Source organism: Drosophila takahashii, chromosome 2R (assembly GCF_030179915.1).
Source record: "Drosophila takahashii strain IR98-3 E-12201 chromosome 2R, DtakHiC1v2, whole genome shotgun sequence".
NCBI lineage: Eukaryota > Metazoa > Arthropoda > Insecta > Diptera > Drosophilidae > Drosophila > Drosophila takahashii.
Window position 1 is genome coordinate 35,816,311 of NC_091679.1, and position 23,617 is coordinate 35,839,927.

General features: G+C 48.8%; 2 protein-coding genes and 15 non-coding genes across 19 annotated transcripts; all 17 read left to right on the forward strand.

The window, feature by feature from the left end:
- Positions 1-190: 190 nt before the first annotated feature.
- Positions 191-18,673, forward strand: dom (domino helicase). 3 transcript variants are annotated; one of them, XM_070214158.1, is made up of 16 exons: positions 191-422; positions 1,007-1,607; positions 1,672-1,978; positions 2,187-2,409; positions 2,960-3,064; positions 4,030-4,809; positions 5,032-6,268; positions 6,507-6,693; positions 8,258-8,394; positions 8,459-8,645; positions 8,859-10,952; positions 11,450-11,668; positions 14,285-14,320; positions 14,388-17,453; positions 17,516-17,911; positions 18,261-18,673. In XM_070214158.1, the coding sequence occupies exons 2-16, from the start codon at positions 1,018-1,020 to the stop codon at positions 18,264-18,266; spliced, it is 9,570 nt and encodes a 3,189-aa protein (XP_070070259.1). In that variant the 5' UTR covers positions 191-422; positions 1,007-1,017; the 3' UTR covers positions 18,267-18,673. The 3 variants fall into 3 exon arrangements, with proteins under 3 accessions (XP_070070259.1, XP_070070260.1, XP_070070261.1); XM_070214159.1 differs by lacking the exon at positions 2,960-3,064 and having other exon boundaries at positions 17,516-18,673; XM_070214160.1 differs by lacking the exons at positions 191-422; positions 1,007-1,607; positions 1,672-1,978; ... (2 more) ...; positions 4,030-4,809; positions 5,032-6,268 and having other exon boundaries at positions 6,570-6,693; positions 8,232-8,394; positions 17,516-18,673.
- Positions 2,013-2,122, forward strand: LOC123002753 (small nucleolar RNA Me28S-Am2589). Its single transcript, XR_006412285.1, has one exon. It is a non-coding gene; the product is annotated as a small nucleolar RNA Me28S-Am2589 (small nucleolar RNA).
- LOC123002768 (small nucleolar RNA psi28S-3316) lies at positions 3,499-3,632 on the forward strand. Its single transcript, XR_006412300.1, has one exon. It is a non-coding gene; the product is annotated as a small nucleolar RNA psi28S-3316 (small nucleolar RNA).
- LOC123002757 (small nucleolar RNA psi18S-841/snoR66) lies at positions 3,670-3,814 on the forward strand. The gene has a single exon (XR_006412289.1). It is a non-coding gene; the product is annotated as a small nucleolar RNA psi18S-841/snoR66 (small nucleolar RNA).
- On the forward strand, positions 4,854-4,962 carry LOC123002752 (small nucleolar RNA Me28S-Am2589). Its single transcript, XR_006412284.1, has one exon. It is a non-coding gene; the product is annotated as a small nucleolar RNA Me28S-Am2589 (small nucleolar RNA).
- On the forward strand, positions 6,302-6,447 carry LOC138912818 (small nucleolar RNA psi28S-3378). The gene has a single exon (XR_011418375.1). It is a non-coding gene; the product is annotated as a small nucleolar RNA psi28S-3378 (small nucleolar RNA).
- Positions 6,738-6,868, forward strand: LOC123002765 (small nucleolar RNA psi28S-3316). Its single transcript, XR_006412297.1, has one exon. It is a non-coding gene; the product is annotated as a small nucleolar RNA psi28S-3316 (small nucleolar RNA).
- On the forward strand, positions 6,900-7,030 carry LOC123002762 (small nucleolar RNA psi28S-3316). The gene has a single exon (XR_006412294.1). It is a non-coding gene; the product is annotated as a small nucleolar RNA psi28S-3316 (small nucleolar RNA).
- Positions 7,068-7,204, forward strand: LOC123002758 (small nucleolar RNA psi18S-841/snoR66). The gene has a single exon (XR_006412290.1). It is a non-coding gene; the product is annotated as a small nucleolar RNA psi18S-841/snoR66 (small nucleolar RNA).
- Positions 7,227-7,356, forward strand: LOC123002767 (small nucleolar RNA psi28S-3316). The gene has a single exon (XR_006412299.1). It is a non-coding gene; the product is annotated as a small nucleolar RNA psi28S-3316 (small nucleolar RNA).
- On the forward strand, positions 7,394-7,530 carry LOC123002761 (small nucleolar RNA psi18S-841/snoR66). The gene has a single exon (XR_006412293.1). It is a non-coding gene; the product is annotated as a small nucleolar RNA psi18S-841/snoR66 (small nucleolar RNA).
- Positions 7,551-7,680, forward strand: LOC123002763 (small nucleolar RNA psi28S-3316). The gene has a single exon (XR_006412295.1). It is a non-coding gene; the product is annotated as a small nucleolar RNA psi28S-3316 (small nucleolar RNA).
- Positions 7,717-7,853, forward strand: LOC123002760 (small nucleolar RNA psi18S-841/snoR66). The gene has a single exon (XR_006412292.1). It is a non-coding gene; the product is annotated as a small nucleolar RNA psi18S-841/snoR66 (small nucleolar RNA).
- LOC123002764 (small nucleolar RNA psi28S-3316) lies at positions 7,874-8,003 on the forward strand. The gene has a single exon (XR_006412296.1). It is a non-coding gene; the product is annotated as a small nucleolar RNA psi28S-3316 (small nucleolar RNA).
- Positions 8,041-8,179, forward strand: LOC123002759 (small nucleolar RNA psi18S-841/snoR66). Its single transcript, XR_006412291.1, has one exon. It is a non-coding gene; the product is annotated as a small nucleolar RNA psi18S-841/snoR66 (small nucleolar RNA).
- On the forward strand, positions 8,680-8,789 carry LOC123002751 (small nucleolar RNA Me28S-Am2589). The gene has a single exon (XR_006412283.1). It is a non-coding gene; the product is annotated as a small nucleolar RNA Me28S-Am2589 (small nucleolar RNA).
- A 123-nt stretch (positions 18,674-18,796) lies between the features above and the next one.
- BBS9 (Bardet-Biedl syndrome 9) lies at positions 18,797-23,279 on the forward strand. Its single transcript, XM_017152329.3, has 8 exons — positions 18,797-19,061; positions 19,124-19,597; positions 19,788-19,921; positions 19,981-20,654; positions 20,707-21,207; positions 21,714-21,880; positions 22,281-22,410; positions 22,472-23,279. Exons 1-8 carry the CDS (start codon positions 18,808-18,810, stop codon positions 23,012-23,014), a joined length of 2,877 nt encoding a protein of 958 aa, XP_017007818.2. The 5' UTR covers positions 18,797-18,807; the 3' UTR covers positions 23,015-23,279.
- Positions 23,280-23,617: the final 338 nt, after the last annotated feature.

Here is a 23,617-nt window from a genome sequence, read left to right on the forward strand (position 1 = left end):
CCTTAATTGCTGAAATTTTTTGTTGAATTTTCAACAATTCAACAGTTTAGGGAATCCCCCTTATACCAATACAATTATAAAAATTAGTAAAATGGGCAACACTATCGCTTGAAATTTTTTTTCTATGAAATTCATCAGTGACATCTCTAAAAAATAATCGATAACAATTTGGCATTTCAGCAGCACTTTAAAAGGGTAACACTAGCTATTGCTGGATTTCTGAACGGTTATACCAATTTTCTTAAATTTTTAACACGAGCAGACGTGCTCGCGCACATTAAAATATAAATGTGCAAGAATTTTGGTTTCGAGTGCGAACCAACGAGTGCGGCCCAGCTTCCACGACGCATTCGCCCCGTTTTCCAGCCCGGATGCCTGGCAGAGATGGTGGAGTCTTGTGATTAAAATTTTCCCCGTCTGAGGTACGAAAAAGAAGTGAAAAATTTAAGAAAAAAAATGTCTGCCGCGCGGAGAATCGACGCGCACACCAACACACGGAAGCGACGCCGCCATGGCGCTGCGTATAGTCGTCTCGCTCTGGCAGCCGGGGGCTGGTATGCCGCTGTGTGTGTGTGACGTGCTTATTTTGAGCGTGGAAATCTGGTGAAAATTTTGAAAACCATGCGGACAATGGAAAATATTGTGCGGAAAATATGGGTTTTCCATGCTGCCCCTGCGGAAGAGGGAAAACGCGAGTGTCTGGCGAGGCGTGGAAAATCCCCGAACGCAGGGTTGCATTTGCCCGGTTTTCGAGGGGTGCATTCGGTGTGATAAGCATTTTTTTTTGCTAAGATGACTATTCTTTTATTTGTCCATTTGACAATGGATATTACGCAGTGCGGATAGTAAAATCGTAGGCGTCTGTGCAAATAGAATGGGTTCTAAGGTCTGACCAGGGCTGCAGCATCGGACCATGTGCCCTATCTTTTTTCCCGCCAACCGCTGTCACTTCAAAATAATACTGGGAACTCACATGGCTCTCTGTTGTTGTTGTTGTTTCTTGCAGATGTCTCAAACATGAATGAAGGTAATTCAGCAGGAGGGGGGCAAGAAGGGCTCAGCCCGGCCCCTCCTGCTGTGCCAGACCGCGTAACTCCACATTCAACGGAAATTTCAGTTGCCACAGCCAAGACCACTACGTGCACGCCAGGATCAGGATCAGCAGGAGCAGCCTTGCCGGCCACCCGCCATCACCATCATATTGCGACCCAAGCCAAGGGAATCGCCAGCAGCAGTAGCAAGCAGAAGCAACTGGCCAGTGCGCAGCTGCCTGTGCCGCTGTCGCCCTTGCCGCAACAACAACAGCAAACGACAGAGGCAACGGCAGCAGCAGCAGCAGTAGCACCCGCCAGCACCATAGAATCCTCCGTTTCACCGCCCCAGGCCAAGCGTCAGCGTTTGGACAACAACAACGAGGAAAGGACGAGCGCCACGAGCATTGTTGGAACAGCCGGGAGTAGCAACATTGTGGGCTCCCTGCTCCCAGCATCAGTGGCCTCCAGCAGCGAGGTCGGCGGGCATTCGTCGACGGGTCTGCAGGACCTGAATGCCCTGAAGAAGCGCATACTCCAGCAGAAATTGCAGATCTTGCGTAATCTTAAGGAGCGGTGAGTTTTCTGCTTCAAGCTCTATCACTTCACATAGCTAAAACAATTCCCCACTTTTCCAAAGGCATCTTGAAAATGTGTCCGAATACTTTTACCTACAAAACGGCGGCAGTATGATGGACTACCCCGCGTGGCGCAAGAAGACACCAACCCCGCAGTTCATTAGCTACAGCAATGCGAATCGTATAGATCAGCTGATACACGAGGATAAGCCGAGCACATCAGCAGCAGCTGCGGCCCAAAACCAGACCCAGAAATATACCACCCAGCAGTCAGCCGCTGCCGAGTCGCCAGTGGTCAGCGGGATCAGCACAGGAACGACATCAGCAGCACCATTGGATGGCAACATCAGCAATAACACTGTGAAAACGGTAGGAATCTTAAAAGAAATACATACCTTTACCAACCATTATGATGTTCAAATCAAACTGAGTGCCTTTATCGATCTATTTTTGATTGATTTTGGCGTATTTAAAGGGATGTTCGCAGTAGCGAGGCATTTGTCTGAATGAAACAAAGATATTTTTTGTATGGCCATCTAGATTGCGCTTGTATTTACTCAGATGTTTCTCCTTACAGCAATCTCAAGTGCCAAGCAAGATTGGCAGCAACACAACCCCAACTCCCGCAACAACAGCAAGCAGCACAGCAGCAACTGCAACCACATCAACTGGAATTTCGGTCGAGGCCAGTGGTAATGTCCTGCCACTGGAGGCGGAGATCAAAATCCCAGCCGTTGGAGCCACACCGGTGGCCATTTCGACGAAGCTACCCGCTGCCGTTGTCCAGCTAACGCAACAAGGTAAACTCACCGTGTTCCCGATCGCGTGCTCCGATCTCTCTCATTGTTATGAAGACTTTTGTGTTTCTGTTGTGTTCGTTTCGACCAAACAAAATTGTATTTTTCGTTGTTTCAAATTATTATGTTCGTCCCTATACTTATGCCAAATTTAAAATGTAAAATCGATGCAAAAACTTTAGCCAACTGCATACCAACTCCTGTAACTCCGAAACTGAAACTAAAACTAAAACCGCGCCAGCTGCCAACGCACGTCCTGCACTAAAAAAAACCAATATAATATTGTGGCCGCCAACTATTGTGCATTACTAATACATTACACAAGAAAAGCAAACTAAACTCACAAAATGCAAAGATTATTTTGTTAGTTTACATCACATACACACACCTACTAAAACACAAGCATAACTACATAACATACCCCGTACTGCTGATTATTATTTACAAACTTATTTATTTATCCGATTTCTGTTCCCACATTAATGCTGCCTACATCCTCCTATAACGCACACACTCAACTCACCATAATTGTATCGTTATCGTTATAATATAGGTCACATACCCGGTAGACCTTTAGGAGGTCGTCACGGTATGGTCTTCGGTCAAATTCCCGCTCCTCCTGCTGCCGTAGGAAATCCTTCTGTACCTTTGGTGCCAGGTGCTTATCGTTCGCAAACAACAAAAAACAAAAAAAAAATATCAAAAATCTTTCACAGCTAAAATTCTTTTCGTTTTGATTCCATTCTTATTTAAACCAGTTTGTGTGTTAACTATTGAAGCATTTTATCATTTGCCAAGCAATGTAGTGCATTGATTGATGTGCATAAAGATTATCTGTTCAATTTGTAAATTGTTTTCTAGAATTGGTGTTTATGCCCTTAGTTTTGATTGGTAAACCTGCTTAATACTTTGATTTCAGTTTGAATTGATAAATAATTGATGAATGTATCGTTATATTGATTGCGTTGATTTGTAAGCAAGTTAGCGTACTTAAGCATACTTAGTAAACTAGAAAACGCGTCGAACTTTAGGACTCATCGGGCTTTTTGTCACCACATGCCACTCATCATTAGCTTTAGTCTAGTTATATTCCGCACCGAAAAGCGTTTTCTTGCCAGCCCGTTAAATGCTCTCGAAAATCGTAGATGTGTGCCAGAGCAGCCGTCGCAGCTGCAAATGACCTGGATCCACGAATGAATCAGGTCCAATTTAAGCTGGGCTCACTTAAGTATTCCAATCTGAATCTCTAACTCGGGCGGAAGAGGCAAGCGCACTCTGTGTCACATCGATATATCCAGCCTCATGTGATGACAATTTGTAAGCTTGCCAGAATAAGGCGGCGCTTCGCTTATCCATGTGGCAGCTATGTTTAGCCCAGTTGCCGCATTGAATTCGGGCTCCACACTAAGACTAAGTTTGCATGCAGTTCCCACATCTTTCGTTTAGCAACCGATTCGCAAACGATTCTCATGTTTATTCTACTCCATTCAACCATTATTGCTTTCCTGGTAGCTCTTTCGTACTTGATGCACTTTCCAGCATGCCAAGAGTTGATCTTTTACCTTCATCCTGTAACTAAGTAATTAATTTGCTAATCGATCGCCTGTTGACTTCTTTTCCAAGGTGGCACTCCGCTGTTACCGGTGGGATCTACGGCGCTACGTCGCCCTCAAGGACAAAATGCTGGATCCTCTGCGGCATCTGGAGGAGGAGGAAGCGGAACACCCACACCGCTCTACACGGGCAATGGCCCGGCCGCGCTGGGCGGCAGCGGAGCCCTCACGCCCGGCACTCCCACTTCCGGCAGCCTGCTCAGCCCCGCGTTGGCCGGAGGCTCTGGCACGCCAACCAGCGCGGCGCAGGAGTTCTCGTTCAAGGCCAAGCAGGAGGTGTACGTGATGCAGCGCATATCGGAGCTACAGCGAGAGGGATTATGGACTGAGCGGCGCTTGCCCAAGCTGCAGGAGCCCAGCCGACCCAAGGCGCACTGGGACTACCTCCTCGAGGAGATGGTCTGGCTGGCGGCTGACTTTGCCCAGGAGCGCAAGTGGAAGAAGAACGCGGCCAAGAAGTGCGCCAAGATGGTGCAGAAGTATTTCCAGGACAAGGCCACCGCTGCCCAGAGGGCGGAAAAGGCCCAGGAGCTGCAGCTGAAGCGAGTGGCCTCCTTCATTGCGCGCGAAGTGAAGAGCTTTTGGTCGAATGTCGAGAAGCTGGTCGAGTACAAGCACCAAACTAAGATCGAGGAGAAGCGCAAGCAGGCTCTGGATCAGCATCTCAGCTTTATTGTCGACCAGACGGAGAAGTTCTCGCAGCAGTTGGCCGAGGGAATGAACAAGAGTGTGGCGGACACGCCGAGTCTAAACTCTAGCCGCCTAACATCGCCGAAACGAGAGTCCGATGGTGAGTTATCCTTTGACATGATATCCTAGTAGATTAGAAGAACTTAGCACTTGATGATAAACTACACACTGAAACGTTGTTGTGGTCTATTTTTGAACACTTTAATGTTACCCTAGGATGGTCGCATTTGCGAGGCATTTGCCTGATGCTTTGTTACCTCCTTGATATCTAGTATCTCTAACTTAAAACAAATGCTAATTAAAATGTTTCGTCTGTTTCTAGATGACTTCCGACCTGAATCGGGCTCCGAGGACGATGAGGAGACCATTGCCAAGGCCGAAGAAGAAGCAGCCGATGTCAAGGATGAGGTGACGGCTCTGGCAAAGGAGTCTGAGATGGACTTTGATGACTTCCTCAACGATCTGCCGCCTGGCTATCTGGAGAATCGTGATAAGCTCATGAAGGAGGAGCAGAGCTCTGCTATAAAAACCGAAACGCCTGACGACAGCGATGATAGTGAGTTCGAGGCAAAGGAAGCCAGCGATGATGACGAGAATACCATTAGCAAGCAGGAAGAGGCCGAGCAGGAGATCGACCACAAAAAAGAGATCGATGAGCTGGAGGCCGACAATGATCTCTCGGTGGAGCAGTTGCTGGCGAAATACAAGTCCGCGAGAGCTAGTGACCAGCCTCCCAGTCCAAAGCGACGGAAATTGACGCCGCGTGGCCCTGAGCTGGACTCGGATGATGACTCGACGGCTGTTGATGATTCCACCGACGAAAGCGAAGAGGAGGCCACTGAGGATGAAGAAGATCTGTCGACTATTAAAACTGATACGGATATGGAGGAGCAGGACGAAGCGGAAGACGGCCTTAAAAGTCTGCTGACGGATGCCGATGCAACTGGTGGAGCTGTCGGCAGTGGAACCGCCGCAGGAGCAAGCGGCAACAAGGACGACATGCTAAACGATGCTGCCGCCTTAGCCGAAAGTCTTCAGCCCAAGGGTAACACCTTGTCCTCCACCAATGTGGTTACGCCAGTGCCCTTCCTGCTCAAGCACTCGCTGCGTGAGTATCAGCACATCGGACTCGATTGGCTGGTCACCATGAACGAGCGCAAGCTAAACGGCATTTTGGCCGACGAGATGGGTCTGGGCAAGACCATCCAAACCATCGCTCTGTTGGCGCACCTCGCCTGCGCCAGGGGCAACTGGGGACCTCACCTCATTGTGGTCCCCTCGTCTGTGATGCTCAACTGGGAAATGGAGTTCAAGAAGTGGTGTCCCGGCTTCAAAATACTCACCTACTACGGCTCCCAAAAGGAGCGCAAGCTGAAGCGCGTGGGCTGGACAAAGCCGAATGCTTTCCATGTGTGCATCACGTCCTACAAGCTGGTGGTGCAGGATCAACAGAGCTTTCGCCGCAAAAAGTGGAAGTACCTCATCCTGGATGAGGCGCAGAATATTAAGAACTTCAAGTCCCAACGATGGCAACTGCTACTTAACTTTTCCACAGAGAGGTGAGTAATGGTTATTAGCTTAGCTTGCCTGCCAGCACCGTAAATCAGTAACCATGCGATTGCTAAACTAGCATGGCGACTACGCTTAGGTGCTAAAATTAAATTCGCTATAATGCCGCATACTAAACCAGAGCATGCTAATCCAGCCCTAGAATGCTTGTGGCCTTGTTTCGATACAAATAACCAAGATGCCTTTAATACGAGTGGATTTAATAAGTATTCTTTTCTAATTTTATAGACGCCTGCTGTTGACTGGAACCCCACTGCAGAACGATCTGATGGAGCTGTGGTCCTTGATGCACTTCCTCATGCCATATGTGTTCTCATCGCACCGCGAGTTTAAGGAGTGGTTCTCCAACCCAATGACGGGCATGATTGAAGGCAACTTGGAGTACAACGAGACTTTGATAACGCGTTTGCACAAGGTAAGCATATCAATAATTTAAAAATTTATTGTCTTTAGTTATTTAGCACCTAAAAGCGTTTTCTTGCAAGCCTGTTAAATGCTCTTGAAAATCGTAGTTGTGTGCAAGAGCAATCTCACAATAGCAAGTGATATTAGTTTTTCATAACTTTGATCCGTTTACATTGTGAACATCCCCTTACACCATCAAAAATATAATATTTCTTTTGCACCTAAAAGCGTTTTCTTGTCAGCCTGTTAAATGCTCTTGAAAATCGTAGTTGTGTGCCAGAGCAATCCTCACAATAGCAAGTGATTTTAGTTTTTTAAACTTAAATCCGTTTACATTGTGAACATTCTCAATAAGATTACAAAATCTGGTTTTGACTTAGGTTAGGCAAATGCACTCTGTGTCACATTGAATTAAACCACATGTGATGACAATTTGTTAATTTGCTATATCAAGGGGATGCGTCTTATCCATGTGATTATGCTGATTAGGCTAATTACATTGAAAACCCATCTTACAGAAGAAAAAAAATATAGTATTTCTTTTGCACCTAAAAGCGTTTTCTTGAAAGCCTGTTAAATGCTCTTGAAAATCGTAGTTGTGTGCCAAAGCAATCCTCACAATAGCAAGTGATTTCAGTTTTCTAATTTTAATCCGTTTACATTGTGAACATCCTCAATAAGATTACAAAATCTGGTTTTGACTTAGTTTAGGCAAATGCACTCTGTGTCACGTTGAATTGAACCACATGTGATGACAATTTGTTAGTTTGCTATATTAAGGGGATGCGTCTTATCCATGTGATTATGCCAATTAGGCTAATTACATTGAAAACGCATCTTACAGAATCAGAAATACAGTATTTCTTTTGCACCTAAAAGCGTTTTCTTGAAAGCCTGTTAAATGCTCTTGAAAATCGTAGTTGTGTGCCAGAGCAATCATCACAATAGCAAGTGATTTTAGTTTTCTAACTTAAATCCGTTTACATTGTGAACATCCTGAAAATCCTTCAAAATCTTGTTTTGACTTAGGTTAGGCAAATGCACTCTGTGTCACGTTGATTTTAACCACATGTGATGACAATTTGTTAGTTTGCTATATCAAGGGGATGCGTCTTATCCATGTGATTATGCCGATCAGGCTGATTACATTGAAAACGCATCTTACATCATTAAATCTTTAGTATTTCTTTTGCACCTAAAAGCGTTTTCTTGAAAGCCTGTTAAATGCTCTTGAAAATCGTAGTTGTGTGCTAAAACAATCCTCACAATTGCAAGTGATTTTAGTTTAATAACTTTAATCCGTTTACATTGTGAACAGTATTTTTCTAAGACTTATGTCTTGATTTGGTCCCGGTTACGCAAATGCACTCTGTGTCACATTAAAACATAGCCTCGTGTGATGACAATTTGTTAGTTTGCCAGATCAAGGAGATGCGTCTTATCCATGTGGCCAAGAACTAACCAAGTTGCTCACATTGAAAACGCCCCTAACACGAGAGCCCTTTTAAAATATTCCCTGTAGTTGCAAACTAAATGCGCAGTAATTAGCATATTGCTCTTGTTTTTCCCTACAGGTGATTCGCCCGTTCCTACTTCGTCGCCTCAAGAAGGAGGTGGAAAAACAAATGCCAAAGAAGTATGAGCATGTGGTCATGTGCCGTCTGTCGAATCGCCAGCGCTATCTGTACGAGGATTTCATGAGTCGCGCCAAGTAAGTTTAAATTTTATCTCTATTGATGGATATATAACTAATCTAAATTATGTTTCTCCTACAGAACTAGGGAAACTCTGCAAACCGGCAACTTGCTGAGCGTTATTAATGTTCTGATGCAGCTGCGAAAGGTGTGCAACCACCCGAACATGTTCGAGGTGAGACCCACCATCTCGCCATTTCAAATGGAGGGCATTACATTCCACACGCCGCGTCTCGTCTGCGACATCATGGAGTATGATCCGTTCACGGTGAGTTAAATAATTATTTTTTATTTTGATTTGTTTGAAAATGATGTTAAACTGTCACTGATAGTTGGGCTTAATCTATTTTGGAGAGAGTCGTAAACTTTTCCCAGGATGTTCGCATTTGCGAGGCATTTGTCTGATTCGATTAATCACTAGAACTTTTTCTAGATAGCATGTGAGATGAATACATGAACTAATTTGGTTTTTTTCTTGCAGCAAATCAATCTCGAGACTGTGAACCTTTTGCTGTTGCATCTGGAGCAAACTATGACCGCCTACGTTTCGCACAAATCCCGCCTGCTCGCCCCGCCTCGCAAGTTTATCGAGGAAATCGATACAGCTCCCCAGCCTGCACCCCGTTGTCCCAACGGCAAATACCGCTTTCACATCCGAGTGCGCAGTGCGGAGCTGGCGCAGCGCATCAAGTTAAATGCGGTGAAGATAGGAGCAAGTCCTGCCATGCGTTTGGAGGGGTCAAAGATTGTGCCAATGCGCAGTTTGCTGCCAAGTGGGAGGGTTCTCAAACGGGTCAGTGCCTCCATTAACCCTGTGAATATGGCTTTGAAACCGGTGGTGATTAACAGTGTGGTGACCACAGCGTCATCCACGGCAGCCTCTTCTCCCACTGGCGCCTTAAGTGTGCTTAGCAACTCCAAGTTGCTAGGCGCACGCTCGCAAATAAATGCACCAACGCCCGCCAAAGTGGCAAAGACGATGCAAGACGGAAAGCCATTTTTCTACCTCACACCGGCGACGAATTCGGGAGCAGCTGGAGCCCGTCTGACGTTGACAAGCAAAACAACAGCCTTGTCGGCCACGACGATTTCGGGAACAACAGTAACTGCGGCCCCTTCGTCTGCACAGCAACTAGTAAGGGATCCCATTGTTAAAGATTTGGCCTCACATGTAAAGAGCACAGCACAAAAGCAAAGCATTGCCAATGGAAAAACTGAGCCGGAGGAAGAAACTGAGACCGAGGATCCCTACAAGGTGCAGGAGCTGATTCAGATGCGCAAGGAGCAGCGATTGGCTTCGCTTAAGCGTATGGCCATGATAAATCGGCGGCGTACCGATGCCACTCCCATTTACGGCGAGGATTGTCGCGGAGCCATTCAACGTTGTATGCAGGCAACTCGATCTTTAAAGCGATCCACCTGGCAGACACGTGGCTACTCCAATTGCTGCACGGCAATGTCGCACCGAGATGGTTGGTCATTGAACCATTTGCTCAAGAGCTTCGAAGAAAGATGTGCGAGTCTCACGCCACTGTTTGCCAATTTTGTGATCTACGTTCCTCCTGTGTGTGCGCCGCGAATCCGTCGCTATGTGCAAAATCTAGCATCGACGCACTGGCAGTACGAGCGCGAAATTGATAGCACTGTAGGTCAGGCCCTCCTGCCAAAGCTGGCCTTGCTGCATCCAATCATTTCGGCAATGACCACTCAGTTCCCAGATCCGCGTCTCATCCAGTACGACTGCGGCAAGCTGCAGACCATGGATCGTTTGCTGCGGCAACTGAAGGCTGAGGGGCATCGTGTACTGATATTCACCCAGATGACCAAGATGTTGGATGTTCTGGAAGCCTTCCTCAACTACCACGGCCACATCTATTTGCGTTTGGATGGTTCCACTCGGGTGGAACAGCGACAAATTCTAATGGAGCGTTTTAACGGGGACAAACGAGTCTTCTGCTTCATCCTCTCCACGCGGTCCGGTGGAGTGGGCATCAATTTGACTGGTGCCGATACTGTGATCTTCTACGACTCGGACTGGAATCCCACCATGGATGCGCAGGCCCAGGATCGTTGTCATCGCATTGGACAGACACGAGATGTGCACATCTACCGACTTGTCTCCGAAAGAACCATAGAGGTAAACATCCTCAAGAAGGCGAACCAAAAGCGAATGCTCACCGACATGGCCATCGAGGGTGGCAACTTTACCACCACATTCTTCAAGAGTTCCACCATCAAGGATCTCTTTACGATGGAGCAGAGCGAGCAGGACGAGAGTAGCCAGGAGAAAACGGAAGACAAGGCTAACATTGTGGCCACGACTACGCTTGTGGACACGCCAACGACGGTTGTGGAGACGGAGAAGCAGTCGCTGCGCGCCTTCGAGCACGCTTTGGCCGCCGCCGAGGACGAGCAGGATGTGCAGGCCACAAAGACAGCCAAGGCCGAGGTGGCCGCGGATCTGGCCGAGTTCGACGAGAACATTCCCATTGCCACGGAAGAGGCAAATGCGGAAGGAGGTGCACAAGTGGAGCTCAGCAAGGCCGATCTGGAGATGCAGAACCTGGTCAAACAGGTGAGTTAATTTGGGGATTGAATCAGTGATAGTCAAATTGACTTAAACATTTAAAGAGTCTCTCTGGGAATTGTGGCAGTTTCTGCATTTAATACTGAAACTTTGCATTTGTTTGCGATTTCGGTGAAGCGAGAATTGCTTAGAGAAAATTTCATTCGTGGAGTAGACCTTCAGACATAGTTGAGGCGACCTAACCCACGCCACGATTGTATCACTCAAAGTCTAACATTGTAAGATGCAATAAGTTTTCTTTTTTAACTGGTGTTAGTTATGGCATCTTTTGCAATTTAAATTGAATTCGTATTTTTATTCGGTTTCAATGAAGCGAGAGATGCCAAGAGCAACCACCCTTTGGGGATCAGACCTTCAGACATAGTTGAGGCGATATAACCCACGCCACGATTGTATCACTCAATGTCTGACATTTTTAAATTAATTATATTGTTTAAGACTTTATAAGTACCCAACATACTAAGAATTTCTATCCTCTTTCTCAGCTCTCACCCATCGAGCGTTATGCCATGCGCTTTGTGGAAGCCACTGGAGCAGCGTGGACAGCGGAACAATTGCGAGCGGCGGAGGCCGAGCTGGAGGCCCAGAAACGCGAGTGGGAGGCCAATCGGCTGGCGGCCATGCACAAGGAGGAGGAGCTGCTCAAGCAGGAATCGGAGCCCGAGGAGATGCTCACCTACAGTCGCAAGGATTCGAGTAATCAGGTTAATAACAAACAAGATTCCACTTCCAATAAGCGACCATCGGTGAGGGTAAATCGCAGCAATTCAGCTCAGAAGCTGACGAGGAGTATCAGTAGCCATAGTAACAGTAGCAACAGCAAGAATAGAAGATCGGTTCCGATTCGGGGTAATCGCCAGAACAGCCACAATTCCAGTGCTCCCGTGGGTTCGGGCACAGGAACAGGGAAGAGGACAGGGGTGGGGGTTAGCAGCAGCAGCCGAAGCAATAGTAACAGCAAGAGGTCAGCAACGGGAGGCAAGGCTTCAGTTGCCGCAACGCCTGTTCAGCGGCACACCCGTCTCCACTCGCTGGGCGCGGTCAACTTGGCCAATGTCCTCACACCGCCCACTAGAAAGACAACACGCACAGCTTTGGCTGCATCTGCAGCCGCATCTGCTCTGGAGGACTGCTCCTTGGTCATCGAGGAGCGTCCCAAAAGGCAGTCGGCTAATATTGCCATGAGCAAGATGCTTAAGACGCCTCTTAAATCCAATGTGGCACCCAGCAACAGTGTCAAGACAACCCCACCCAAGCGGGGGCGAGGAGACAGTGCTTCAGTGGCCGCCACGCGCAGAAAACTGCTGGAGAGGAGAGCTACAATTGCAGCTCCCTTGAAACACATGAATGATGACAGTGACCAGGATGAAGAGGAGGAGGAGGATGAAGATGAACAGCAGGAGTCTGAAGAAGATACCGAGGACGAGGAAGCTGATGCCAATGCGGAAGAGGAGGAGGAGGAGACAGCTGGCTCGGCACTTGAGGAAGAGACCACACAAACAGAATCGCAGACCAACGACGAGGAAGAAGCCGAAGAAGAGGAAATGGTTGAGGTTGACACCGAGAACTCAGAGGCGGATGTCAGATCGAGCTCCACCTATGGCACAGCGGGCGATGGCACTGCAGAAGAAGAGGAAGCCGGCAGCTTAGATGGCTGGGATGCACACGCTCAGGTGCAGGACACCACCATGACTAGCTCCACTTACTACAATGTGAGCGATGAGTCGGACACGGATGAGCTTCATCATGAGGGCAAAGCGGAGGCCAAGGAGCAGCCGCAGAATTCGGAGAAGAGTGATGAGAGCGAAGCTGTGGGACACACGCCACGTACGAGGTCGCGGGGCTCGGTGAAGATAAATCTGTGGACCCTGGACATGAGTCCCGTGGCAAATCTATTGAACAGAAGCAGCGCCAATAGGAGCGTAAAAAAGACCCCGCGAACCGAGTCCACGCCCAAGGAGTCTCAGAGCGAACCGAGGCGAAGGGTGGCCCAGCGGTTGCTGACGAAGAAAGAGGACACTAATAACAAGTCCCTTAGCAATGTCAACACCTTGCATCGCTGGATAAACAAGTCCCCGCGGGTGATGCTTCGATCCACTCCTGCGACTGCGGCAAGCTCAGGCTCCTCGGCTTCAGCCAGTGGTGTTTCAGGAGCAAATGCCTCCTCGAGCGGGGCAACCAGGTGATGATTTGCATTCTCATCCCGCAGTCAGTATTATCAGCTGTGCGTGCTGTGTGCGTTTTAGTGGGCGACGAATTCTCTGTTGGGAGACGGGTCCTTCCCCTGCGCTGTTACTTCTGCCAGGTGGCTGCTGCCAATTGATACAAAACGAGTATTTATAGACTGTAACGAGTTTCCTTCTATCATATGAGCTAAGTTAGTTAGGCGGCGGAACCAATGCGAGAGTCTAGGATAACAAATTCAACTTAATGCGGTCAGGGCTATAGCGCCTGGATATAGAGTAGAAGATAGCGTAGATATAGTTCACCGGGGAGTTCACAACTTCTGGGTTAGCGTTGTAAGACATCTCAGATTGTACATAGAGGTATCTAGAAGACTCCAAGTATCCAGCACTCGACTGTAAGCATCCAAATTACCACATCCTCGATTGTTGTTGTTAAAATATGTTTGTCAAAAATCCAATCGAGAAAGCAGAACAAAAACACTCTTTTCCCAAAAACTGCATTAGATCGTAAGAATAGGTATACACTATGATAATTGTTAAATATTTTTGCATTCTATAATTTATTTTGTACTCTAACTTAAACGAATCATTAACAATCTAAAGACTATGAGCATAGATTGACTAACCAATAAAACAACTCATTTCGTATGCTTTAAAAAGTATAAAAATCCATGTGTAACAAGATAAAACCTATAAAAGCAGAAACAAAGCAAAATCTGAAACAAAACTAAAAGACGTTGTGGTTTTTATTTACGGACTAATTTCGTGCGTTGCCCCAAAGAAAAAGAAGTTGGAAAAGAATAAGCGGAAATCATCCAAAGACTGTAAAATGTTATTTTCTGTAAACAAATGTAGAATTCTGTTTTGGTGTCGCAATTACTATCCAATTATCTCAATTAGTATTATTCTTACCATTGTAATTGTAAATTGTAATTTCACCTCCCAAGCGCCGTACGAAAGATAAAAATTGTTCGGAATGAAAGCTACAACGCCATCAATTTCATAATTTTCGAATGCAATTCGCTGAATTAAATATAGTTCCTAAGCCAACACCAAAACAGAGTTGCTATATCTTGAAAATAATGTGGAACGTTTATTCTTTTCTTTAACTTTCTTGGCTTCGATCTGGTCCAGGTCTGGATATCGCGCAACTCCATGGAACAGATGCCGGTAAGTTGGAGCGGTTGTTTGATAACCCTGAGATCATAGTGCTAATCCTTTGTGATCCCCTGATTAGATGTGGTGTCCGCCCACGCCGCCGCAGGATAACGACAATGATATCTATATCGACTATTCGCTGTCGTTCATGTACGAGCTGGAACCCATTGCGGAGATGGATCTGCCGCCAGTTTATGTGCGCAAGGAGCACAAGCGTTCGCGGACGGATGCCGGGTACGATGGCAGCAGAAGGCCCAATAAAATGCGCCGGGAGGACAACTACGTGCCACCCAGATCTCTGTTCGATCGTCCAACTCCCCAGCTGGCTCGTCTGCGTCGCGAGCTGAAGAGCCAGCGATTCCGCGGAAGCTTCAAGCCGAACATGCCGATTCCGGGCCTGAAGCCCCAACTGCCGACTAAACCGCTTACCGAACCGGAGGCCATGGCTGAGTGGTGCGTCTTCGAGGACATGGCCATTCTGCACGTGCTGGTGAATCTGCAGGGACTGCCGTGCAGCCTGATGCTGCTCTCACCTGGCCAAACGCCCAACTGGGATCTCGTCTCCGAGATGGTGAACTTCTGCTCGAAGACCTACCGCTCGGCGAGGCAGTGCCGCTGGCGATACGAGACGCACATTCAGCCGCGCGAGGAGGGCAAGGTGGTGGAGAGTCCCAAGAAGCAAAAGAAGTCCAAGCCCACGCTGCGCACCGAGTACCTGAAGAGTCCACTGCGATATTTGCGTACCACCCAGCTGTATGTGAGCGATAACAACGCGTCGTTCTACAAGACAATGCGCTCCCGCTTCGACAGCATAAAGACGGCTTACCTGAAGAAGGCGCCGCCTCCGAAGCGCCAGTTTAGTGCTCCCAGCCTGATGAATCCCAAGCACATGGAGGTGTTGCAGGAGTTCGGTATCCAGAACTACGATCAACCTGTGCCGCCGCAGAACATTGCGGCCATGAAGGCGAATAAGATTAGGGAGAAGCAGCGAGGACAGCAGATGTCGCAGCCTTCGGGTGGCGTTGGAGTGGTGCAACAGCAGCAGCAACAACCTGCACCACCTCCGCCACAGCAGCAACAGCAGCCGCAACAAGTGGTGCAGCAGGTGCAACAGCAGCAGCAGCAGGTGGTGCAGCAACAACTGCCCACTGTTCCAAGCGTTCAACAGTCGCTGCCCGTTCAGCAGACCGTGGAGCTGGTGCAGCAGCAGCAACAGCAGCAACCCAGCACCACAACAACGGTCGCCGTGCCAGCCGCTGGTCAATTGCAACAGCTGCAGATCCAGCACTTGACCAGTTCGAATGTCTCACCCGGTCAGCAGACGGCCATTCTGCTGCACCAACCGCAGCAGCAGTTGCGTACGCATCCTGGCCAGGCGGGACAGACCACCACCCAACAGCTGGTCAAGACTATAGTGGGCACATCCTCCAGCCTGACGGCGGGTCAGTTGCAACAGTTGGCTCAGCAATCGGCGGCCGCTTCGGGTGGCCAGTCCAGTGTTAGTGTCGTCCTAACGACTCCGGTGCAGACTCTTCCGGCGGTGGTGCAACCTCAGATCGGCTCCGGTGCCCAGATCGTGTCCATCTCATCGCAGACGCTGCCGGTGAACAGTTCGCCGCAGCTGGGAAGCATTGTCCAGACGCAATCGCTGCCGCAGGTGGTTTCCGTCAGCACTCTGCCCACGGTGGGCACTGTGCTGACCACCACTGCCAGTCAGCAGCAACAGCAGCACCAGACCACGGCTGTAACCACTCTGAACACGGCCATGTTGCGTGGCCAGCGGATTGTGTCCACCGCTGCAGGGAATACCCTGCAACAGCGCACCACAGCCGGTGGTCAGTCGATTGTATCCATGCCGAATTTGGGACAGGGCGTGAGTCCCGCCCAGTTCCCGACTCAGCTCCGTTTGGCAGCTGTACCCACGTCTCCGGCCAATCAGACCACCCAGCTGGTGACCACAAAGGGAATTCCGGTGAGCGCCCTGCAGCAGGGTGGAAAGACGACGGTGATTCCGGGCACCCAGCAGTCGGGAGGCGCACACATCCAGCTCTACCGCCAGCGCAGCTTGAAGGTGCTGCAGACGACGGCTCAGGGGGTGCAGGGCGGAGGAGCAGGCGGCTCCGGCGGAGCCACTGCTAATCTGGTGCAGGCTGGAGGAACGATAATCCAGGCTAGCAACATGACCGCCCATGTGACCAGCCAAAAGGTGTCTGTCTCTGGAATGCCTGGTACCTCAACCACCGTGCAGGCGGGCAACGTGGTGAGCAGTGTGCAGATGCATGGCCAGGCCAGGACGCAGTTCATCAAGCAAATGGCGGCCGGAAAGCAGCAACTCCAGCGCCAAGTGGTTTCCGCCGATGGAACGACCACCACCACTGGAGCCGGAGATATGCTCCTCGTTAAGCGGCACAATATTCTGGCCGCCCAAAAGGCTCAACAGGCCTCGGGAGCTCTGTTCACCACCACGACTGCCCAGCAGCAACAGCAGCAGGGTCAACTGCCTGTGGCCGGTCAGCCGCAGCAGGTTACCCAGCAGCAGATCGCCTCCCTGGTCAAAGCTTCTACGGCGGCGGCGGCCAGCGGAAGTAGTGTTAATGCCGGCGGGGTCACTGTGTCCGCGACAAATCCCTCTGTCCAAACGGGAAGCGTGAACATGACCCTGCCCCAGTTGAAACCGGGCAGCCAAATCAAGGTGACCATGCCCAATCAAATGCGTCACCTGCAGATGCAACAGCAGCTGACGATGCCGCGCAAGATCAGCCGGATGACGCAGCTGGTCAGTGCCAGTGGTCAGCCCACGGCCACCAACATAGTGACGACGACGACCCAGCAGCAGCAGCAACAGCAGCAGGGAGTTACTGTCTCCGGCGGCGGCGGCACATTGCCCACAGTTGCCGGTCAGCAGCAACAACAGCAGCATCAGCAAAAGGTTGGAGGTGGAAACAGTGTACAGGCGCAACTCCTGCACATCCAGAACACCAAGGCTCTGCCGAATTCGGTGACTGTGCAGCAGATCCAGCAGGTGATGCGGAGTGGCCAGCAGGGCACCTTGGCAACCACCAATCTGGTGTTGGGTAAGACGAGCGTGGGGCGGGTGATTCCCGTGTCGGTGGCTTCTCAGGCCAACCAGCGTCAGACAATTCAGGTGGGTCAGCTTATTAAGAAATCCTTTTGATCTATAATTTAACTGGATTTCTTCTTTTTTAGGTGGTTTCAGCTGCATCCGCTCAGGCCTTGGCTGCCGGAAATCTGCGCACCCATGTCGCTGGTCCGAGCATCGCCAATGCCCTGAAGGTGGCCGCCTCTGGAGGAGCTGGAGGTCAGACTACCCAGCTGATTGCTGCACTGCAGCATAATCAGCGACAGAACGCCAGTCCTGTGCGTTTGCAGACCACCGCCGGCGGCAATCTCCTAGCTGTTGTGCAGCAGCAACAGCAGCAGCAGCACACGAGCATTGCAGGACCCACTGCTGGGCCGGCGGAGGTGATGACCATCACGCAGACGACCACCACACTGCCCACGGTGGGCAGTCTGCAGCAGCAGCAGCAGCAGCAGCAACAACAGCAGCAACAGGGCGGAATATCGCAGCCCACAACGCAACAGGTACGCAAGCTGGTGCAGAAAAAGATCCTGATTCGCAGCGAGAAAGAATAACGCTCGAGCAGGACCGCCGGACCACGACACCGGCGGAGTATCTCGAGCATCACCTCCATCGCCACCGCCACCGCCACCTACAACACACCAATTCAGATTCAAACCCAAACACAACCACCACAAAATCAAACACCTCCAACTCAGTCAAAAGCCTATCAATCTGATCCTTTCGAGTTTCAAGATCGAACAAATTTCAATAGCTCATCCCACGCCGATCCTCATGCATTCAATCAGTCAGTCCAGTCAATCAGCCAGTCATTGCTAAATTGATCTCACTTTCTGTCGATTGGTTTTGCAGCCATGAGCGAACCGCTCTGGAGGATGTTGAGCTGAAGAGAGTGAGACGCTGAACATGATGACGACGATGATCGCTTCAATCAGCTCAAGGCGTGGCCGTCGTATTAATAATCTTACTGATAGATATAGCGATTAATTGTAATCTTTCACATTACGATCTTAGTTTTACCGAATTGAAGAGTGCCTAGTTTTTAGGCTAACCGCTTTAGATTCAACCTGTAAATCGTAGTTAACTAAGGTCTCAGCCCTATATTCCCGTAGAGCAGTATGTACATTCGTAAATCTAATTCAGATCTATCAGAAACTACATAAATAAATACCTATAGAAATTTAGTTTTTATTTACAATTAACTTATGCCCTAGTATAATGATCAAATGCAAATAAAGAAAATATGTAAAAACACAATAATTTAAGATGTGACTACCCTTATTGTTGCCGTATTAGCGGAAGTTATTTGGTTTCCATGGAAACCTTTTTCCCTTTTATACCACAACAACTTGAACTAACTCTGAATTGGAGTCCAGTGGTTCCAGAAATCAGTTGCAACATGTCGCTGTTCAATGTCTGCAGCTGGTGGTCCGCCCAATGCTCCGATCCCGGCGAGGAATACGATGTGGCCAGTCTGCTGTGCGCCCGCTTTGGCCTAGAGTCGCAGGAGAAGGACTACATTATTGTGGGCTCCCAGACGGGTCAGCTGAGTATCTACTATCCGCACCGCAGGGGCTACGATGCCACCGATTTGCTGCTGGAGACCCAGATGGTGGCTCCGATTATCGGGCTTTATGCTGGCAAGTTTAGCGGGTGAGTTTGGAGGGTATAAAAATGGAGGTGGATATTCCATGACCACTGCCCTTGTCCCGCAGAAATGTTCGCAATGAGAACGCCAATCAGTTGGGCGTCCTACTGCCCAACGCCATAATTATTTATAATGTCCTGGCAATCGGCGGCCTGGCGGAGCATGGTGCCCAGTTACGTCTCCAGGTGCAGGCGGAGCACAAGTTCCAGCGCGTCTCGTTCGGCCTTTGCCAAGGTCACTTTGGGCAGGTGAAGGGTCGAGAGTTCTTCTGTGTGGTCCATCTGGATGGCACCTTGACCTTCTACGAGCAGGATGGCATCTCCTACGAGTGTCGATTCCCAGGCTACCGGGCTCTGCCCGCTCCAGTCGCCTATTGCGAGCGCACCGATAGCTTCTTTCGGTTCAGCGCCACCTGGGATCTGCAGTGCTTTAGCTACCAGGATCTGTCCCACTCGCTGGTCACCAAGAGCAGCTACCAACCCACCTGGACGCAGTGCGTCGGCGAGGGCATTGTCGATATGCGGGTGGTTCAAGTGAAGGAGTGAGTATAAAAATAAGCATGTTAACGTAAAATCGATATGGACATGTAAATTTCAGGTCATGCAAAACGCATATCATTTTTACATGAAATACTCTTTTCGACCAGGTCAAATTTACCTAGCCCCATATCAAATTAAAATTGATCTTAAATAATGTTAAAACGACCTACGTAAATATTATGTAACATTTAGGAACTGCTCTTACATCATGATCCTGGGTGAACGTAATTTCATTTCACTGGACGACAATGGAAAATTCAACTTTATGCTGAAGCTCGACTATGCTCCCAAATGTTTTACCAGCTTTGTGGTGGGATACTACTGGGGTGAGCCGTTCTTCCAAGTTCATTTATAAATCCCTGATTAACCAGGATTCAATTCCTAGAGCCCGGAGCCCGCCTCATTACCGCCATCATCTCGGACTCCTCCAAGTTGCACTTGTATGAGGAGGCCAACATCATTTGGGCGGCACAGTGGCCAAATCAATCGCCCGCTCCGGTGGCCATACAACGCTCCAATGTCCAGAATCTAGCTGGAGGGATTGTAACACTTGGCGCCAAGGGACAGCTCGAGGTGGGCTACCTCGGAGCCGATCCCTTCCAGTTCCAGGTGCAACCCTTGAACCTGGATGAGTTGAGTTTCGCCCAGGCGCACAAGGAGCTGCAGCAGCTGGAGGACGAGATCAAGGAGGCGGTGGATGTGCGGGACATGGATGCCCTCAACCAGCAGGCTGCTGACCAAGTGCGTCTGAGTTTCAGCATCCAAACAGAGGCTGTCGATGATCTGGATACCCTGCTACTGGATGTTCCAGCGGATGTGGCGGTCAAGGAGTTGCCTTCGGCCAAGGGTCTCCTGCGCTGCAAGATCAAGGCGGAGCTGGCCGAGCTGCAGCTGGTGTTCCAGATGCCAAATGGCATTCGTTGCAGTCAGGAAACCGTGAGCTTCGTGGATGTGAAAGCGGGCACAAGTAAGGAGTTCCAGTTGGACTTTTACATTGCCGAATTGTTACATGTCCATAGCACAAAGGTGGAAGTGGTGGCCTCTTTTTTGAGTACCAGGGTGAGTAGGTATATAGTTACAAAGCGGTAATCCTCATCCAAATCCTCTCTAGGGCATTCCACGGGTCATCCAGCAGAGCGCCAATCTACCCCTTTCCATCTTCTATCGCGTCTGTCAGCCCCAAAAGGCGGCTGGGATCAAGCTGACCTACAGCATCACCAGTCGCCATGTGACCCCCAAGCTGGCCACCTTCTTCGGGGAGTTTCTGGAGGAGCAGAGCGATGCCCATGCTCTGGGCCTCCAACTTCTCTGTCCGGGTCTCGAGAAGCAGAGTGAAATAATCACTGTGGTGGCCGCCAAGAACTCGAATCGCTTTCGCATACAGTCCGACTACGTGGAGACCTTTGCCATGATTCTGGAGAGGATTGTGGAGAGGACACTCCAGCTGGACAGTTCGGCGGGTCTGATCAAGATGGACAAGAAGAAGCCGAAGCGCGGAGTCCTCAATCGTTGTGTGGAACGCCTGATGGCGGCTCCCTTTCTACCCGCCCAGCCCATCCTGCATCGGGTTGATGTCCACCACGAAACCCAGCAGAGCATCAGGAAGCAAACGGTAGAAAAGCTATTTTTATACCCTTGTAGAGGGTATTATAATTTCAGTCAGTGAAGGAGACGTTTCCGACCACATAAAGTATATATATTCTTGATCAGCATCACTAGACGAGTCGATCTAGCCATGTCCGTCTGTCCGTCTGTCCGTCTGTCCGTCGGTCCGTCTGTCCGTCTGTCCGTTTCTATGCGAACTAGTCTCTCAGTTTTAAAGATATCGCGATGAAACTTTCCCGAAAGTCTTCTTTCTATTGCAGGTAGTACATATGTCGGAGCGAGCCGAATCGGACCACTATATCTTAAGACTCCCATAGGAATATTCAAAGATATATAAGAAAATTCATTGTTACTTTGTAGGCAGTAGGCGTTTTAATTCTTGACTCTTTAAAAACAAAATTCAAAAATAGAAACGCTGAATCTGCAAAGGTATATAAGCTTCGGCTGGCCGAAGGTAGCTTCCTTTCTTGTTAGGTATTAGTTATATCTATTTTTATCGCTATCTATCTACAGGATCAACTGGAGGATCTCTGGCAGCAGTTCAAGACCCTTCAGCGCCAACTGCAGGAGCAATCGGATGGTGAGCCTAAGGAGGCCCTCACCATGCAAATCGAGTCCAACTACGACCAACTGATCCTGGAGGGCGACAAGCTAGTGGAGATTAGGCGGGACGAACGCAAGTAGGTTTTATAATTACCATCCATTAAGTCATTTCTATTTTGACACGGCTACCACCCCTAAACCCATTCAAATAATTGACATTTTTATACCCAGCGTAGGTTTAAGGATTAAGGGTATATTCTTTTATTTGTTTATTACATTTAATAATAATACTATGGTTCAGCTAGTTATTATTAATTAGGTAAACTCGTGAAATTGAAGATAATTCATCTAAGAATTAAAAAATTACAGTTTTATTTTTACAGTTTTTTTTTTAACAAAACTTGAAAGTTTAGATTGAATTAAGAAATATATATTTTAAAATTTTTTACATAACAATATTGCTATTGTGATTACTCTCCTACAGGGTAACGCTCCTAACTGATTGTCTATCCTTCCAATTATTTTTATCGATTTCAGGCAGCGCTGCGACCTGAATTGCGCCGTGGCTTTAGCCAAATGGATTATTCATGCCCTGAACCTGGAGGAGCGCGTGGTCAATGTGGTAAACTCAGTGCTAAGTGTGCCCATCGAGGACTGGACAGAACTGGCAAGTGAATCTAAAATTAAATGTGGAATATTTGTAAATATAACTTAGATAATTACAATAGAGTTGGGAGGAATCGATGGCGCCCGGCATTGATATGCTGCATCATTTTGGGCCGCTGACTCGCTCAAAATCCACGTCCACTCATGGACTACTGGATGCAAACGCTGGGACTCGGGACAGTTTTGATTACAGCCGCTTTAGGCGACACTTTGCCACCCTTTTCGACCGAATTGTGAGATTGGCCTCCTCCCCGGTGGCGGTTTATCCAGAAAAAGCCCCCGAGGAACCCTCGACGGAGGAGAAGCCACCGCCACCAGCACAGCAAGTGGATGAAATTGGGAACATGCAGCGTATGCTGGGCGAGAAGGGTGTGCCAATGGCTCCGCCGAAGCGTAGGACCAACATGAGCAGCTCCCTGGAGGCAGTGGAAGACGATGAGGAGTACGACGAGGAGGATCTGCGCGAGGACGTGGGCTATCGCAAGGAGTACGGAGCCACCGACCAAACGAACCCCAACAACAAGAAGCGATCCGAGTGGGTCAACGAGGACTTTGAGCTGCCCACCACCGAGGAGCTATTCAGCGACCTGGGCATCTGGTGGTAGACTTTTGGGGGATCGGGGGGCATTCCAGGTCCAATAAACGTGCAAACTGTCAAAACAGAGATCTTTATTGGCTCGCTCGCGACGCAACTCGACGGGATGACAGCTCGACAGCTGCTGGGCCCGAGATCTGCGATTCTGGCGGCGATAAAGCTTCGTAATCGGAATTTGCATAACCAGCAACGACAGCCAGCCATCCAGATTCATATCCACATCCAGATCCAGGGTCTGTGGGAGTGCGGAGATTTGTGTGGACAGAACGGGACAGGTCAGGACGGGATAGGAACAGGAAAGCAGACTCGTTTATGATGCATAGCCGCAGACAAAGCAAGATAAAAGTCAGGGCAGAGGCTTCACTGTGGCCCGCTTGAAAGTGGGCAGTAAGTGAAGGAAGAAGTGCACTAAAAGAAACCTTTTTGTTTATCTATAAGTATTAATTAAAGGCCGCTTTTCAGAGTTTAAAGTTTCCTTAAAATTTAATTAATTTAATTATTAAGCAATCTTTGTATTTACTTATTTATCATGGTTTCAAAACTTAACCTAGCATATGAGCTTATACATATTATTATTAATGGAATCTAACAATTGAGGATATAACATAGTACG